General features: G+C 40.8%; 2 protein-coding genes across 4 annotated transcripts; one reads left to right on the top strand and one right to left on the bottom strand.

Moving 5' to 3' along the window:
• The first annotated feature begins 11,153 nt into the window (after positions 1 to 11,153).
• LOC145087624 (RING/U-box superfamily protein) lies at positions 11,154 to 13,329 on the top strand. Of its 2 annotated transcripts, none has more exons than XM_079025624.1 (5): positions 11,154 to 11,349; positions 11,931 to 12,198; positions 12,298 to 12,748; positions 12,830 to 12,939; positions 13,020 to 13,329. In XM_079025624.1, the coding sequence occupies exons 2-5, from the start codon at positions 12,082 to 12,084 to the stop codon at positions 13,047 to 13,049; spliced, it is 708 nt and encodes a 235-aa protein (XP_078881750.1). In that variant the 5' UTR covers positions 11,154 to 11,349; positions 11,931 to 12,081; the 3' UTR covers positions 13,050 to 13,329. The 2 variants fall into 2 exon arrangements, with proteins under 2 accessions (XP_078881750.1, XP_078881751.1); XM_079025625.1 differs by lacking the exon at positions 11,154 to 11,349 and adding an exon at positions 11,356 to 11,489.
• A 75-nt stretch (positions 13,330 to 13,404) lies between these two features.
• On the bottom strand, positions 13,405 to 15,109 carry LOC145087625 (Thioredoxin superfamily protein). Of its 2 annotated transcripts, none has more exons than XM_079025626.1 (8): positions 14,952 to 15,109; positions 14,579 to 14,743; positions 14,383 to 14,502; positions 14,272 to 14,315; positions 14,064 to 14,189; positions 13,867 to 13,951; positions 13,697 to 13,753; positions 13,405 to 13,615 (listed from the first exon to the last, which is right to left on the bottom strand). In XM_079025626.1, the coding sequence occupies exons 2-8, from the start codon at positions 14,717 to 14,719 to the stop codon at positions 13,538 to 13,540; spliced, it is 651 nt and encodes a 216-aa protein (XP_078881752.1). In that variant the 5' UTR covers positions 14,720 to 14,743; positions 14,952 to 15,109; the 3' UTR covers positions 13,405 to 13,537. The 2 variants fall into 2 exon arrangements, with proteins under 2 accessions (XP_078881752.1, XP_078881753.1); XM_079025627.1 differs by having other exon boundaries at positions 14,579 to 14,732; positions 14,952 to 15,102.
• Positions 15,110 to 16,040: the final 931 nt, after the last annotated feature.

The raw sequence follows: 16,040 nt of genomic DNA, 5'->3' as shown, positions 1-16,040 counted from the left end.
AGACTCTAATCTATGTCATGCATGTCAAAAGGGCAAACACATTAGATTGCCTTTTAATTCTTCGAGTTCTGTTTCGTCTTTTCCTTTTGAATTGGTACATTATGATGTTTGGACCTCTCCTATTGAGAGCACAAGTGGTCTTAAATATTATATCTTGTTTCTAGATGATTTTTCTCACTATGTTTGGGTTTATCCATTGCGTAACAAATCTGATGTGTTTGATAAATTTGTGATTTTCCGTGAGTTTGTTAAAAATCAATTTCAAACAGATATTAAATCACTTCAATGTGATAACGGGGGTGAATACAACAACAAAAAATTTCATCAATTGTTCGATCAAAATGGCATTCTAATGCGTTTTTCATGTCCTTATACATCCCAACAGAACGGAAAATCTGAGCGTATGATTCGCACTCTTAACAATGGTATACGTGCTCTTCTTTTTCATGCTCGACTTCCTCCCACATTTTGGGTCGAAGCTCTACACATGTCATCATATCTTATAAACATTCTTCCTTCAACCACTCTTCACCATGACACCCCCTTTCATAAACTTTACAAAACTCAACCAAGTTATGATCACTTACGGGTGTTCGGGTGTCTATGTTCTCCACATATTGTTACACCTCATAAATTAGCACCACGCTCCACTCCGTGCATTTTTCTTGGTTACCCAACTAATCACAAGGGTTACCGGTGCCTTAACCTTGACACAAATGAAATCATTATCTCTCGCCATGTGGTATTCGATGAAACAGTATTTCCTTTTGGCTCCATGACGCCTAATATCGCACCTTCATACTCGTTTCTCGACAATGAAAACAACACCTCGTATCTTCCTTATCATGTCTTATTTCCATCATTCTCTCATGGTGATACACCTCCCTCAACTCCTCCAGCATCTCCTTGTGGAGTCATTGATCAACCAACTATCGATCAGCCCAGTGAGTCTGATTCCTCTACCAGTACGCCAAGCCCAACTGTGCTTGGTCCATCTATTGCTGATTCATCAGTGTCAGGATTCTCTCCGCTCCATAATCCTTCTCAATCGGCCACCTCGTCTCCTCTGTCTGAGTCCCCTCCGAGTGTCACACCTACTCGATCTCAACATCCCATGCGTACCCGATCTAAATTGGGTATCTCTAAACCAATCCGTAAACTAAATTTACACATAGATTCTACATCTCCTGTTCCTAAAAATTATTTACAGGCTTTTAATGATCCTAACTGGCTTAATGCGATGAAAGAAGAATATACTGCTCTTATCTCAAATAATACTTGGGTTCTAGTTCCACGACCACCCGATGCTAATGTTATTAATTGTATTTGGTTGTTTAAGAAGAAATTAAATGCATATGGTTCATTGTTGTAGCACCTGGTTCCTGGTACGTAAATCTTATTTGAGTATTTCTCTTCTTTTAGCCTTGGACTCGGCGAGTCATAGGTCCGACTCATCGAGTGGATGCGGGACCCGGGACAAGTTTAAGTTGGCGACTCGGCGAGTCCATATCCTGGACTCGGCGAGTCACAGCTGTTGGATGAAACCCTAAGTTTCGGGGGTTTGCACCTTATTTAAACGACTTAACTGCCCCAAGCCAGCCCCATTCACCCTCAGAGCCCTGTATCTCTCTTTAGCCTTGCTTTCTTGTGAGCTTGAAGTGTTTTGTGGTGTTATTGAAGTTTCTTTGAAGGAAAAGAAGAGGGAATCAAGAAGAGGAGAAGGAGGCCAAGCATCTCTGTGTCATTCCAACGTTTCCCCTAAGGTATAGCTTGTTTCCCCTTTGTTTTTAAGCTTATAGCCCCATAAAAGTCCTTTTGAGCCATTTCCAAGATTGTTTGTGCTTGAGGGTTTGTAATAAGTCGATTGGCCTCTAGATCTAGGCAAGATTGAGCTCCAGGAGCTCAGATCTGTTAGCTTTATGGCCCCATGTTGCTTGTTCACCCTAGATCTACCCTTTTGAGGCATTTTGAGCCCTAAAATCCATATTGGTGAATATCCACATGTAAAGTTGAAACTTTACGTGTGATTCGTGTCCTAGAAGTCCAGATCTGTGAATGGCATGGACTGGAATCGAGCAAATCTGTGTATTTAGTGGGTGCATGGCAACGACTTGGCGAGTCGTTCATGTGACTCGGCGAGTCTGTTCGCGAGTCTCCGAGTTTGTCCCCTTTTCGTAGTGTCGAGTGAGCAGTGAGTCACGGGGTGTGACTCAGTAAATCGGAAGCTGAACTCATCTTTGGAGGAACTCGGCGAGTCAATGCCCTGACTCGGCGGGTTCAAGGCAATCTCCTTAGATTAATAACAGACTCGGCGAGTTGTTCATACAACTCGGCGAGTCTCAGCATAAGTGTTCATCGGATGAAGATGAACTCGACAAGTTGTTCATACAACTCGGCGAGTAGGATGAAGGACTTGAATATCAGTTTAGAAGGAGGACTCGTCGAGTCGTCGCTTAACTCGACGAGTAGAAACGGGATCCAGGACAATCGTTTGGATGGTGACTCGGCGAGTTGGAAAGCCAACTCGGCGAGTCGGGTCAACTGAAAGTTGACTCTGACTTTGACTTAGGGCATGGTCGGGGGTAAGATGGTCATCTTACCCAAAGGTCAGTGAGCAGTGTTTGATTGAGTATGTTGTGGGAATTGCAGCCGGAGGATTTCCGGAGCAGCAGCAGCAGCAGTAGGCAGTCAGTTCCCGATCAGATCAGCAGCTACTTCGAGGTGAGTTACCTTCCAGTAGCGGTGGGTCTACGGCCACAATGCCGGCCCACCAGTAGGAGTTATATGTAGATGTTTGTCTCTGTGATATTCATCTAGGGATTACTACTACCTGTGTTATGTTATGTGCTAGTATGATATGATGCTATGTGCTAGTGACAGTAGAAGGAGATAGTCCCCGAGGTACCCGGTCGGTAGGGCCGAAGGGGTGGTTATACCCAGTCGTCATAGATAGATTCTGATCTTATGATACTTGTTATGTGGTAGTAGTAGAGGGAAGGAATAGTTTCCCAGTATCCGGTCGAGAGGACCGAAGGGGAGGCCAGCACCCAGATATGCTAGGCAATATCCGGTCGAGAGGGCCGAAGGGGAAGCCAGTACCCAGATATGCTAGGCAGTATCCAGTCGAGAGGACCGAAGGGGAAGCCAACACCCAGATATGCTAGGCAATATCCGGTCGAGAGGGCCGAAGGGGTAGGTCGGGCACCCAGATATGCCTGACAATATATGTATGTTATGAGATTATATGGTATGTGGTACGGTGGGGGAACTCACTAAGCTTCGTGCTTACGGTTTACAGTTTTGGTTTCAGGTACCTCCTCAGCTAGGGGAAAGGAGCCGGCACGGTAGCAGCATGTCACACACACACTCTCTGGTTTCCGCATTTACGAGCTTCACTGGGATTTGTACTATGATATTTTGATTGGTTGTATGATTTGGATTTTAGACATGGTTCACGTTGTGTTATGGTTGATCAAACAATGTTTCTAGTTATTAATATTTTCTAAAGTAATGTTTTAAAACAAAATTTTTGGTTGTGAAAATTGGGTCGTTACAAGTTGGTATCAGAGCCCTGATTTGAGGGATTGGGACACACCTTCGGGAGTGCCTGAACTCAAATCGAGGGATTAAAAGATTTTCTAAAAGAAAATGTTTTCTAAAATTGAGAAAAGAGTTTTGAGAAAGAACGAAGTGTGTGATGTGCGCGACCGGCCGAGCTCAAGTAAGTATTCCCCAAAGTACCCATACAAGTTTATGTTATGTTTATCAGCTTTTGTAGAACAGCATGCTAGAATAGGACTAAGGATCTAGGAGTGATGCCTTATGTGCCTGCTTTATGTGTTTCAGTTGTATGAGAATTGCATGCTAGTTATTGAGTAGACAGTAAGTAGGATAGCCTGATTAGGTTATGCCTGATAGTATGAGCTTAACACTTAATGCTAGCTCAGTTCCTGAAAGTAGATAGAGTTGATTGAGATTGTTACCCTTATCTGAATGCTGCTTGCTTCGTGCTACGTGGGACTCTGAATAATGGGAGTTAGCCATTAGGCGAATGCGTCACGTCACATGTGATCAGGGTTGAATAATCTTAGAGTGCCGGATTTGATCCTACTGCGCAACTCTTGTTTGAGTCCAACCGTTGTAGGGACGATTCGGGTACTCGAAGGATTATCTGAGCCTCGTCACATGTGATGGTATTCGGGTAAAGGCTGATTGGCATTACAAGGAGGCCTGCAGCAGCTGAGGACTGGTTAGAGTGGAATCAGAGATTTCCCTAGGGCAAGCCTAGGATGGGTATAGTAGTGATCAACAATAGGGAAAGGGATATGATGGAGTCGAGGCAGTCCTTGAAGAAGGTACGGATAGATGTGGAAGGTAGTATGGGCCCGTACTACTGAAAGCAGAGGATCCGTACCCGAACCAAGGAAGGCCAAGACAAGACTAGGGAACTTGTAAGTAGTTGTGATCCCTCAGGAAGTATCAGTATCTCTAATTATTGTTGTGATGTATTGCAGAATGGTGGTACTTCGATCGAGGCCGGTAGATGGCGGTTCAGGAGAGGGTTCAGGTTCGGGATCAGGTTCTGAGCCGGTTGACGAGGGACTACGCGAGTTCATCGCGTCAGAGATCACCAGAGGCATCCTTGAGTCGACCCCCATTCTCTTTGGGCCGATCAAGGAAGGGATCATGGAGTTGATGGAGGATCGCCTTCGGGCATTCAGGAGCGATATGACATCTAGCCAGTCAGGATCTCGCACACTGTCCTTCAAGGACTTCAGGGGCAGTAGTGCGTCGGATTTCCATGGGGTGAAAGACCCCATTGCTTCCAGGCGATGGATTGCAGACATCGAGTCTGCCCAGTTGACTAGCTTCTGCCCCGAGGGGTCGAAGGTGAGGTATGCAGCAGGGTGTTTACGGGACCGAGCCCGGGATTGGTGGGAGTCAGTGGGAGACTCGTTGGGAGCCTCAACTATCGAGGCTATGACCTGGTCGGACTTTGTGACCAGGTTCAAGGCATAGTTTGCGCCGGCTGTCGAGCTTCAGCAGCTGGCCAGGGAGTTTCTAGACATGAGGCAGACGATGGAGACTGTGGAGGAGATCACCGCCAAGTTCCGGGAGAGGGCTTTATTGGTGCCCCAATATGCTGGTGACGAGGACATGAGGAGGACTCGTTATCATGATATGCTACGAGCTGACATCCGGGAACATGTTAGCTTTTCGGCTTGCCCTACCTTGGACTCTATGATTGTCAAGGCAAGGGAGAGGGAGATAGATTTGGAGCACATCCGGAAACGGAAGGCAGAAGAGGGTCAGTCAGGAGGGGCTTCGGGGAAGAAGCCCAAGGGATTTGATGCGAGGCCGAAAGGCCAACATGGACGGGGACGCTGCAGGAAATGCGGCAAGACGCACGAGGGAGCGTGCCGGTTCGGATCATCAGGCTGCTACAAGTGCGGCAAGTCTGGGCACTTTAGCAGGGATTGCACTGCTCCGGCAGCAGTTATTCAGACATCGGAGTTGCTGTGTTTCCACTGCAACCAAAGGGGCCACAAGAAGGCCAATTGCCCCCAGTTGACAGTTTCAGCGCCGGTAAAGGCGCCAGCTCCAGCGACCCTGCGGATCATGGATGGCCGGCAGGGCAAGGTAGAGGCTCCAGTGGTGAGGAGCCGAGCATTTCAGCTGACTACCGAGGAGGCACGCGCCGCACCCGATGTGGTGACGGGTATGATTCTTTCCCTCTATTTTTTTTTATGATGTATTGATATTGATGTGTGCTCCGTATGTATATGTATGCATTAGGATCATTCCATGTGAACGGCATCCCAGTTCAGGTGTTATTCGATTCGGGTGCATCCCGATCATTTGTTTCCCTTGCGCTTAGCAAGAAGTTTCATGAGATTTCGGGTGAGTTAGATTGCCCTTTAGAGGTAGAGATTGCTGATGATCGATCGGTGCGAGCATCGATGGTGTTTCGAGATTGCGTGTTGCATTTGTTTGAGGAGCGCTACTTGGTAGACTTGGTTCCCATTCCGTTGCGTGGGAACAAGGTGATTATAGGCATCGATTGGTTGAGCCCCAATGGGGCGGTGATAGATTGCGCGCAGCAGCTAGTGCGGGTCAGGACCCCAAGCGGGGGAGGGTTAGTGATTCATGGTGAGAGGCCTCAGTATGGACCCACTGTATGTTCAGCAGCGAGGGCTAGGCGCTACCTTCAGCAGGGATGCACAGGATATGTCGCGTATGTGATGGATACTCGGGAGGCGGGTAAGGCGACAGTGAGCGAGGTTCCGGTGGTCCGAGACTTTGCAGATGTTTTCCCAGAGGAGCTTCCTGGGATACCTCCGGAGCGACAGGTGGAGTTCAGGATTGACCTTGTTCCTGGTGCGGCTCCGATAGCCAAGGCGCCGTATCGGTTGGCTCCTCCCGAGATGCAGGAGTTGTCTACGCAGCTACAGGAGCTGCTAGACAAGGGATTTATTCGCTCGAGCAGTTCGCCCTGGGGAGCCCCGATTCTGTTTGTGAAGAAGAAGGAAGGATCGCACCGGATGTGTATAGATTACCGGGAGCTGAACAAGATAACGGTGAAGAACCGCTACCCGCTTCCGAGGATTGATGACCTCTTTAACCAACTTCAGGGAGCATCTTGGTTCTCCAAGATTGATTTGCGTTCGGGTTATCATCAGATGAGGGTCAGGGAGGAGGATATGCAGAAGACCGCGTTTCGGACGCGCTATGGCCATTATGAGTTCGTGGTGATGCCGTTTGGGCTCACTAATGCTCCTGCCGCGTTCATGGACCTCATGAACCGCGTATGCAGACCGATGCTGGATCGGTCTGTGATAGTCTTTATCGATGACATCTTGGTTTATTCCAAGACTCGGGAGGAACATGAGGAGCATCTAAGAGAGGTGTTGGAGACCCTGAGGAGGGAGAGCTTGTATGCCAAATTCTCCAAGTGTGAGTTTTGGTTGCGCGAGGTGCAATTTCTTGGATACCTCGTCAACCAGAACGGGATTCTGGTCGATCCGGCCAAGGTCGAGGCCGTGATGAGATGGGAGGTTCCGAAGTCTCCATCTGAGATTCGGAGTTTCCTGGGATTGGCAGGCTACTATCGGAGATTTATCCAGGATTTCTCCAAGATAGTCGTGCCCCTGACGCGGTTGACGAAGAAAGCCGTGGTCTTTCGGTGGGGACCCGAGCAGCAGGCTACATTTGAGACGCTGAGACAAAGGCTGTGCGAGGCGCCGATCTTAGCCCTGCCAGAGGGCGTAGAGGATTTTGTAGTTTACTGCGACGCGTCCATTTCTGGGTTGGGCGCGGTACTGATGCAGAGGGGGCATGTCATTGCCTACGCTTCGAGGCAGCTCAAGCCTCACGAGGCGAACTACCCGACTCACGATTTGGAGTTGGGGGCGGTGGTTTTTGCCCTCAAGATTTGGCGGCATTACCTCTACGGGGTTCGATGTACCATCTACATGGACCATAAGAGTTTGAGGTACCTCATGGATCAGCCGAATCTGAACATGAGGCAGCGTCGATGGTTGGACGTGGTAAAGGATTATGATTGTGAGATCCTTTACCACCCGGGGAAGGCCAATGTGGTGGCCGATGCGCTTAGCCGCAAGGCGGCGCCGATCAGGGACGTTTGCATGAGGATGAACGTGGTGACTCCCCTGTTGGAGCAGATTCGAGAGGCCCAACAGGAGGCTATCAAGGAGGAGCATCGGAAGAGCGAGCGTGTGGTGGGTCAGGTTTCCTCATTTGATTATGATAGTCGGGGACTATTGACACTACACCCTAGGGTATGGGTGCCGTATCACGGAGGCGTGCGCTAGATTTTAATGGAGGAGGCGCACAAGTCCCGATTCTCTATTCATCCCGGGGCGACGAAGATGTATAGGGATCTTCGCGAGCTTGGTTTCAGCGTTTTGCGATGTTTCTCACACGTATTGGTTTTGTGCATAGCAGGTGTGATTCTTCACTATTCATTTACAGACAGGGCTCTCATATGGTGTATATCCTCCTCTATGTGGATGACATAGTTCTCACTGGATCCTCTTCTCAGCTCCTGAATCACATCATTTCTCTTTTGAGTGCTGAGTTTTCTATGTCTGATCTCGGTGACTTACATTATTTTCTGGGTATTTCTGCTACTCGCTCCACCACTGGTCTATTTTTGTCTCAACATAAATATGCCAATGAGATCCTTGATCGGGCTAAGATGCTTAACTGTAAATCAGCTCGCACTCCAGCTGATATGTCATCTAAGCTTGATGGTTCGGGTCCTCCAGTTGATGATCCTACTTTGTATCGCAGTCTTGCTGGTGCTCTTCAGTATCTCACATTTACGAGACCAGATATCACATATGCAGTACAAACAGATATGTCTTTATATGCATGACCCGCGGGAACCTCACTTTACAGCTCTGAAACGCATCCTGCGTTACATACGCGGTACTACCGGTCACGGGCTTCAACTATTTTCTTCTCCTGGTAACGATCTCATCGCGTATTCTGATGCCGACTGGGCGGGCTGTCTGGTTACTAGACGATCCACTTCGGGTTACTGTGTTTTTCTTGGACACAATCTCCTCTCTTGGTCCTCTAAACGACAGAACACGACGTCACGGTCTAGTGCAGAAGCAGAATATCGCGGTGTCGCGAATGCTGTAGCTGAGACATGTTGGCTTCGCAATCTTCTATTAGAGCTTCACTCTTCTCCTCATCGAGCTACGATAGTATATTGTGATAACGTGAGTACTATCTATATGTCGTATAATCCGGTTAATCATCAAAGGACCAAACATATCGAGATTGACCTTCATTTTGTTCGGGACAAGGTTGCTACTGGTCATGTGCGTGTATAATAGTTTTTCATTGATATATTTGTTCGGCCCATTGGCCTCCTCTGATGTATTCATATATATACTGTGAATTAATAATAGATGAGTTTTTTATGGGAAAATACAAACAATCTCATTTTTTATATTATAAATTGAATGCTAAATTATTTACAAGATTAAAAAATAAACCCCGTGAATAATTAACAATTCATTCTTTCACATCGAAGAACAACAGTTATTTTTTATTCGTTTATTTATTCCGCATCATGATGTTTCATAAGTTTATAGCATGAAGGGTGGCAAATCAACATCGTTACATGTTGTACAGATGAAAATAGATAAATGGTAAAATGTACATAAATTGGGTAAAAATGAGTAAGGGCTAAATGAATAAATATGGGATACTTGCTTTGTTGTTATTCAATAACTTCATTTTTTTTAAGTCCGAATGATTAATAAGTCGCAAACAAGATTTGCATGATTGGAAGTTAACTTAGTGAAACATTAGAAGCAGTATATATCTATTTTGAAATGTTGTAAGAAAATCTAGTGTGCCTTCATATCTTTTTTTTTTTTTGTTATCGAACAATGTCTATATTTTTACATAAACAACCAAATAAAAAATGTCTTGTTTTAAAATGCTTCAATAAGATAATAAACTTGATCATGTAAAAGTTCAAAATCTTATTTGTAAAATATGAAATTCTGTAGGGTGATTATGAAAAGAAAACCCTATATTGCTTTCTATGCATGCTGTACTCTCTTGTAAAATATGAAATTCTGTAGGGTTGTTAAAAAAAACCCTAATCATGCTACACACAATCGAGCTCTAACCATACAATGAATGTTAACATCTTAAAAAATAAAATAAAAAAGTGTATAATTTAGCAAGTATGTTTGATAAAACTGTTGAAAACAATAAAAAAGTAATATGTTGAGAGAGGCATTATTTTAAGGCCAATTGAAAATTTTAAATCGATTGAAAGCAACCACAATAATAAATTACAAAAAAAAGATCTACCACATAAGGCCATTGTATCAGTCCAGTGTAGTTGGTAAAACTTTTTACAAAGTCATCCCAAAAAATCATTAAAATGACTATAAAGACCCTTGGCATGTATGTGTATGATAATGATAGAATCATTACAATCCATTTGAAAGTAGTTTACTTTTTCTTAGTTTACTTTGTTATTGAGCAAGGTTTGAATCTCAATCTTTTTGTATGAAATTGTCTTAATGGTTAGACTTTTATCATATGATAAGTTTAATCATTTTAAAAATTTATATCATTGAAAAAACGTAGTATCTCTATAATTCGAGGATATTTTTGTTGATATATATATATATATATATATATATATATATATATATATATATATATATATATATATATATATATATATAAAACTTAATCAATTCTTGTCTACAATTAATTCAATAAACCATATATTTTATACATATAATCTTTTTTGAAGTCCTAACTCTTATGTCATGATTTTTCGATGACAATACTAAACAAAAAGTAAATTTTCTTAAAGCTAAATGTATCTATTTTGATAGTTTCATCAATAAAAGGAATTCTTTTATAAATATAGACGAATAAATCTACAAAAAAAAATCATGTTGCTTCTAGTTATTGTTTCATTTGACCTTAATATTTGATTACATATAGTTAGATTTGTTGATATGTATAGTTAGGCATGATTTTGTGTGTATATAAACTAAGATGATATTCTCCGAAGATAGTGATTGGCTTCTGTTTGATATTACTAAAAAAATGAAAAATAATGATATGCATTGAAGGTAACTATTGGGTTTCCATGTTTAATATCAAAAGAGTTATCATTTGAAATTTATAAACATATGATAATCATCTCTTTCAATGTCTCTACAAACACAAATATGTAATAAAAATCCTATTTATTAGTGTTATATCTATTGTAATGATTTTTTTTCCCGAGTGTATTGTTGTATTTTTGATAATCATCTCTTTCAATGTCTCTACAAACACGAATATGTAATAAAAATCCTATTTATTAATGTTATCATTTTCTTTCTAGAACCAGATCCTTTGTAATGATTTTTTTTTTCCAAGTGTATTGTTGTATTGATGTTTTTGATGTTTTTAATAGTTGAGTCATGAGTAACTAAAAAATATTATTATTATTTTCAAATTCCAAATGTAGATAAAGTATATCATAGGGACTTGCGGTGAATTGTATTCATTTTCAAGGGTCTAACTGCAATATCGTAAAAACTTTGAAGCATATTTCTACAAATTAACACAAAAGGACCCATACTTTCTCAATTATAACTTGCCACCCACCATTGACATGAATACCGCGTGTTCTCGTAGTCTTTCTCGCCGAAAAATCCAACAAAAATACTCGAAGAATTTCTCATATCATCTGATAATTAAGCAGCAGAACCCCAAACATCAAACTTCGAATTTTCAGGTTTTCTGTTCATCATCGCCAACATAATCATCAACCTCTCTCACTGTCTCAAGGTACCCTTATCTCTTCATTCTTCCATTATCCATCATCGTTACGTGTTCTTCGGATTTCTGATGCTGTTATCGCTGCCAATTGAACGATTCACAATCTGTTTTTATGGGTTGTCTACGCTGTTGAAGAATTGACATTCTAGGTCGGGGTTCATCCGATTCTTATTTTTGGTTGCACGACTTTGAATAAAATTGAAACAGGTTAAATTCAGAATCGACTGAAAAAAGCACAACACGTTTCATACAAAATTTGGGAAAAAGTCTTTTAGGGAATTGAGATGATTTTAAAAAAAAAATAATCTCTATTCTCTTGACCTGGTTGCTTTGTGGTTATACCAAGTCATTTATTCCGTCTGCCGCCCCTTTGATTCTACAAAAATTCATGCTTATTTCCATATCTGATCTTAGGGTTTTATGATCGAAAACCACATGGGTTTTAATTACGAGCTCGGATTAACTCATTGAATTCACTTTTTTTTTTTTTTTTTTTTTTTTTTTTTTTTTTTCTTTTTTTCTAATGTGGAATTGTGTTTTCCAAAAGAAACATTCCTGACTGAATGTGTACATGATGAATTCAATTGCAGGCAGTAAAGGACATTTGATTTGGTATATTCATACGGAGGTGAGAGGTCAGATAGAGAGGGTCTACTGGTTCGCAGAGCCATTGTAACTTCTGCGGGCCTCAAATCCTCTCTGATTCTTTGTTAAAGCTAGAGTATCATCATCATCATCATCATGGGTTCCGTTTGTTGCTGCTTGCGTGATGAATGTGAAGATTATGTTAATCCCAATAGTTCCATTTACAGAAACTGCATCTGTCTTCGATGCTTTCTTCAAAATTTCTTATATATGGTATTTTCATTACCACTCATCTAATCAAATGTTTCATGATTTTATTTCTCCCTCTCATGATACTCAATAGTTACTTATTCCATGATTTTCTTTGAATAGTACGCATCATTATTCCAAAGAGGGGAAGAACATGTGAGGCTTCCAAGCCCTAATTCCATTCAAGGGACAACAACATCTTTTAGTTCATCAGCATCACTTGACAATTCTTTATCTGGGGTGTACAGATCACCTCCTAGACCTTTACCTTATGATGTTGATCCTAGGTATATTCGTCTTCAGAGAGATGGACTTGTTTCTAGAAGGGAGAAGGGCTCAAGTCGTTCACAGGAAGAAGGTGAACCATTAAGAGGAAGTGATAGTGATACAGAAACAGATCCTTTATGTGCTGCTGGAAACAAATGGAATAATAACAGCTCCACTTGTGAAGATGGAGCAAAAGGGTTACAGACAAAATCTTCTTTAAAGGTTTCAAACACAAAAGAGTCAACTGGATATGCACATATTTTTTCTTCATCCGAAGATGAAGACGTTTGTCCAACATGTCTTGAAGGTAAATTTTCATTTTTCACATCATATATAGATATATCGTTATGGAAGGGTATTTATGACATTTTGATGTATTGGATTGCAGAATATACTACAGAAAACCCTAAGATAGTTACAAAGTGTTCGCACCATTTTCACCTTGGTTGCATATACGAGTGGATGGAAAGAAGTGACAGCTGCCCTGTTTGTGGCAAGGTAATGGTTTCACTTTCGTTATGGAAGGGTATTTATGTCATTTTCTTCATGGCAACAACTTTGGATGTTTTTTTTTGTAGGTGATGGCATTTGATGAGGAGACTGTTTAGGCTTTTTAACATGAAGTGTTGCTGCTATAAATATAATCGCGGCCACAAAAGAAATGAAGATGATAAAGAAACCAAGAAAACAGCTTGTAAATTCTTTGTGAATACCCACCCGCATGTTACCTGTGTTCTTTTTTTATTATCATGTATAAAAATGGATTAATTGTTCGATATAATTTCACACGTTTTCTTACACTCAGTTATTGAAGAAATCTCTTGAATTATACAGGAAATACATGCCCATTGAATGGGAATGCTCTTGTATTTTTTCACTTTATCTGTATTTACATGTGTTCAAAAAGACTTTTGAAAGCAGTTTGTTTTGACTTCCAAATGATTATGATTCAAATCAAGAACATAAACAAAAACATAAGTTTATTTAACCAAAAACAAATCAGATAAGTGATATATTTATTGCAAACATTAATGTATGAATGTTTAAAAACAACTTGATAACACTCTTATATGGAGCAATTACTAGATGAAATCACTCAATTAGCAGCCACTTGAAAAGCTCTCAGGAATACTTCTGCAGGTTGGCCACCACTCAGCTGATGTTTTCCATTAATCTGAGACAAAATAAATAAATAGCCTTTAATTCAAACTGAAAGGCAAAAGCCAAGAGTAAATCTAATTATCCAATCGCCTACCACATAATGAGGGACACCAGAAATGTTGGCTGAGTGTTTCTCAAGTTCTTTATTAACCTTCAAGAATTCATAGTAACCAACAAGTTTATTATAAACTGGTTTTACTATGTAAAACAATTGAACAAACATCTTTATTTTTTGAAATTTTTTATAAAGTTGAAACATACTACCTCCTCAAGTCCCATGTTTGGATCATCAAGAAACTCAGCTGCTCCTTCTATCCCAGCTTTCCTTGCAGATTCCACAAGAAAGTTCCTGTATTCATGTTGTTCAATCACTCAATTTGGTTGACATTAAAATGAAATAAGAAGTTTTGTTTGAGTAACAAAGGGTGTTTGATAATATATGATGAAATGAAGTTAGTTACCTGTCACCTATAAACTTTCCCTGTGTGAAATAGCCTTTGAATATCTCTTCAACAAGATTGTGTTGCTTATCAAGCCCTTGTTTCCCTGCAAAAAGTATGAGCCTGTGGCTTTCCAGGGAACATCCCCTGCTTTCCAGAAACAGAATCAGTGAGTTCTTGATGTGTTTCCATAGTTTAAGAATGGAATGGAATGGAATTATAGACTTACGTGAGGCCTGACATGCTGTATTCCATTCCGATTTCCTTAAAAACCTGCAATTCGATAGCATTAATACAAACGTCCAGGAATTGAAAACTGAAAGCAAAGTGAGTGAGTTACCTGAGACATCCGAACACTCATTTGATCAGCTCGAGAACCAAATTTGCTCCTGTAGTAATCGATCTTGTTAACCCCTTCTTTAGGGGCAGAAGGGTTTAGTAAAAATGGATGCCAGTTAATCTGTTTCAGAAACAATAAACAGATTAATATATTTAAAAACAGAAGAAAACAGATTGAAGTGAGAGAAAGTTAGAACCTCGAAATCGTATTGATCTTTTGATAGAGCTAAAGCTTTGTCTAGATTCTTCTTGCCCACGTAACACCATGGGCACACACTATCCGAAGTCACATCAATTTTAATGAGCTTCTTCCCAGCTGTATTTGTTGATTGAGCCATTAATCTGGTGTATCTGCAGTATTTCTGAACAAAAGTTATCGGTTTCAAAATCAGTTCAATTTCAATTGTTCCCTAAAACATTTTCAGCCGTTTTTACCAGTTTCAAACGCACATGCAATGTTTTTAACAACCATAAAAAATAAACAAAAAAGGTTAATCATCCGATCATGAAGCTGATATATTGAATCGGTAAATGTGAAGATTTTGTCAAAATTGAAGGCTGAAGACTGACCTCGAAATTTCAGAACTTCAAAGTTGTTGAACGGAGGGCGAACACAGAAGAGGATTCCTTCTGGCTTGTATATATACGTCTACTGATGCCAAATATGAATGTAATCACATCATTTGGGGTTTCAATTGTCTTCTATTGACGCGTTTGTTTGACTTCGAAATGTCAACCACCTACCGTCATGGATGATCGCCAATTAGTTCAGAAATTAAAGGGCTGAAGTGGTACTAGTGTAAAGTAGAAGGGGTTAAGGTGAACTGATAAAAGTTACAATCTTTTTTGTTTTTGGACTGACAAATGAATTTGATTGAAGTTGACCCCTAGAGATCCGATTTGAGTTACAACATTGTCGTTATGATAAAAGCAACACTAAAACGTTTATGAATTTGAGCTTGACGATCAAATTGAAGATTTGAAAATGCGATTCCGGTAATTTTTTAATATGTATGAAAAAACTGAACAAAGTTCAACGAAGTAAACAAAAACCTAACAAGAGGTGAAGAGCTAGAATATTTTTAATGGATAACCAAATAGAGACAAGCCTCATAATTGGGATTAATATCGATGTCAATATAATAATACCAAAGAAGATCAGTGGACAATAAAGATTCAGTGTTTGTGATTTCCATATCAATAAACTGAGATAAGGGAAATTTCATACTCGTTAATTGGTCCTCGGGATTTAATATTGGGAAGTTTGCTAAAAAATGAAGGATGCGGATACTTCCGTCCAAGATTATGGCAAAGCCTAGATAAATGATAAAATCTTGAATACAACAAACTATGAACAATAACATGATTGCTCGTGAGTCAAAATGGTAACTCTTTTATGTAAATATATATGTTTTGGAAGACAACAATTATTTGGAACTATGGTCGTCCACCATTCGTCGAATAATGTGTTGCTTGCTTCCTTTGCCTTCCTTGCAATATCAACTATGATTTGATATTCGCCTACGAGTAGAAGTTTGTTCTCTTAGATCAACAGTAGTGTGTTTGTCCTTGCTACTTAAAATATGTATTCTAAGATGGGATGTACACTCCATGTCACATTTTCGAGTGTTCAGTTTCCGATTTCCTTCTTTGCCCAAG

This window comes from Lactuca serriola, chromosome 2 (genome assembly GCF_051521515.1).
Source record: "Lactuca serriola cultivar US96UC23 chromosome 2, Lser_US96UC23_V15, whole genome shotgun sequence".
Taxonomy (NCBI): Eukaryota; Viridiplantae; Streptophyta; class Magnoliopsida; order Asterales; family Asteraceae; genus Lactuca; species Lactuca serriola.
Note: the sequence above shows the minus strand (reverse complement) of the source record. Positions and strands in the feature narration are given on the sequence as shown.

Coding starts and splice junctions, on each gene's coding strand:
- LOC145087625 (XM_079025626.1), bottom strand. CDS start 14,719: ATGGCTCAATCAACAAATACAGCTGGGAAGAAGCTCATTAAAATTGAT. Junction 13,754..13,866: donor CAAACATGGGACTTGAGGAG/GTAGTATGTTTC, acceptor GAATTCTTGAAG/GTTAATAAAGAACTTGAGAA. Junction 13,616..13,696: donor CTGGTGTCCCTCATTATGTG/GTAGGCGATTGG, acceptor ATTTTGTCTCAG/ATTAATGGAAAACATCAGCT.
- LOC145087624 (XM_079025624.1), top strand. CDS start 12,082: ATGGGTTCCGTTTGTTGCTGCTTGCGTGATGAATGTGAAGATTATGTT. Junction 12,199..12,297: donor TTCAAAATTTCTTATATATG/GTATTTTCATTA, acceptor TTCTTTGAATAG/TACGCATCATTATTCCAAAG. Junction 12,749..12,829: donor TTGTCCAACATGTCTTGAAG/GTAAATTTTCAT, acceptor ATTGGATTGCAG/AATATACTACAGAAAACCCT.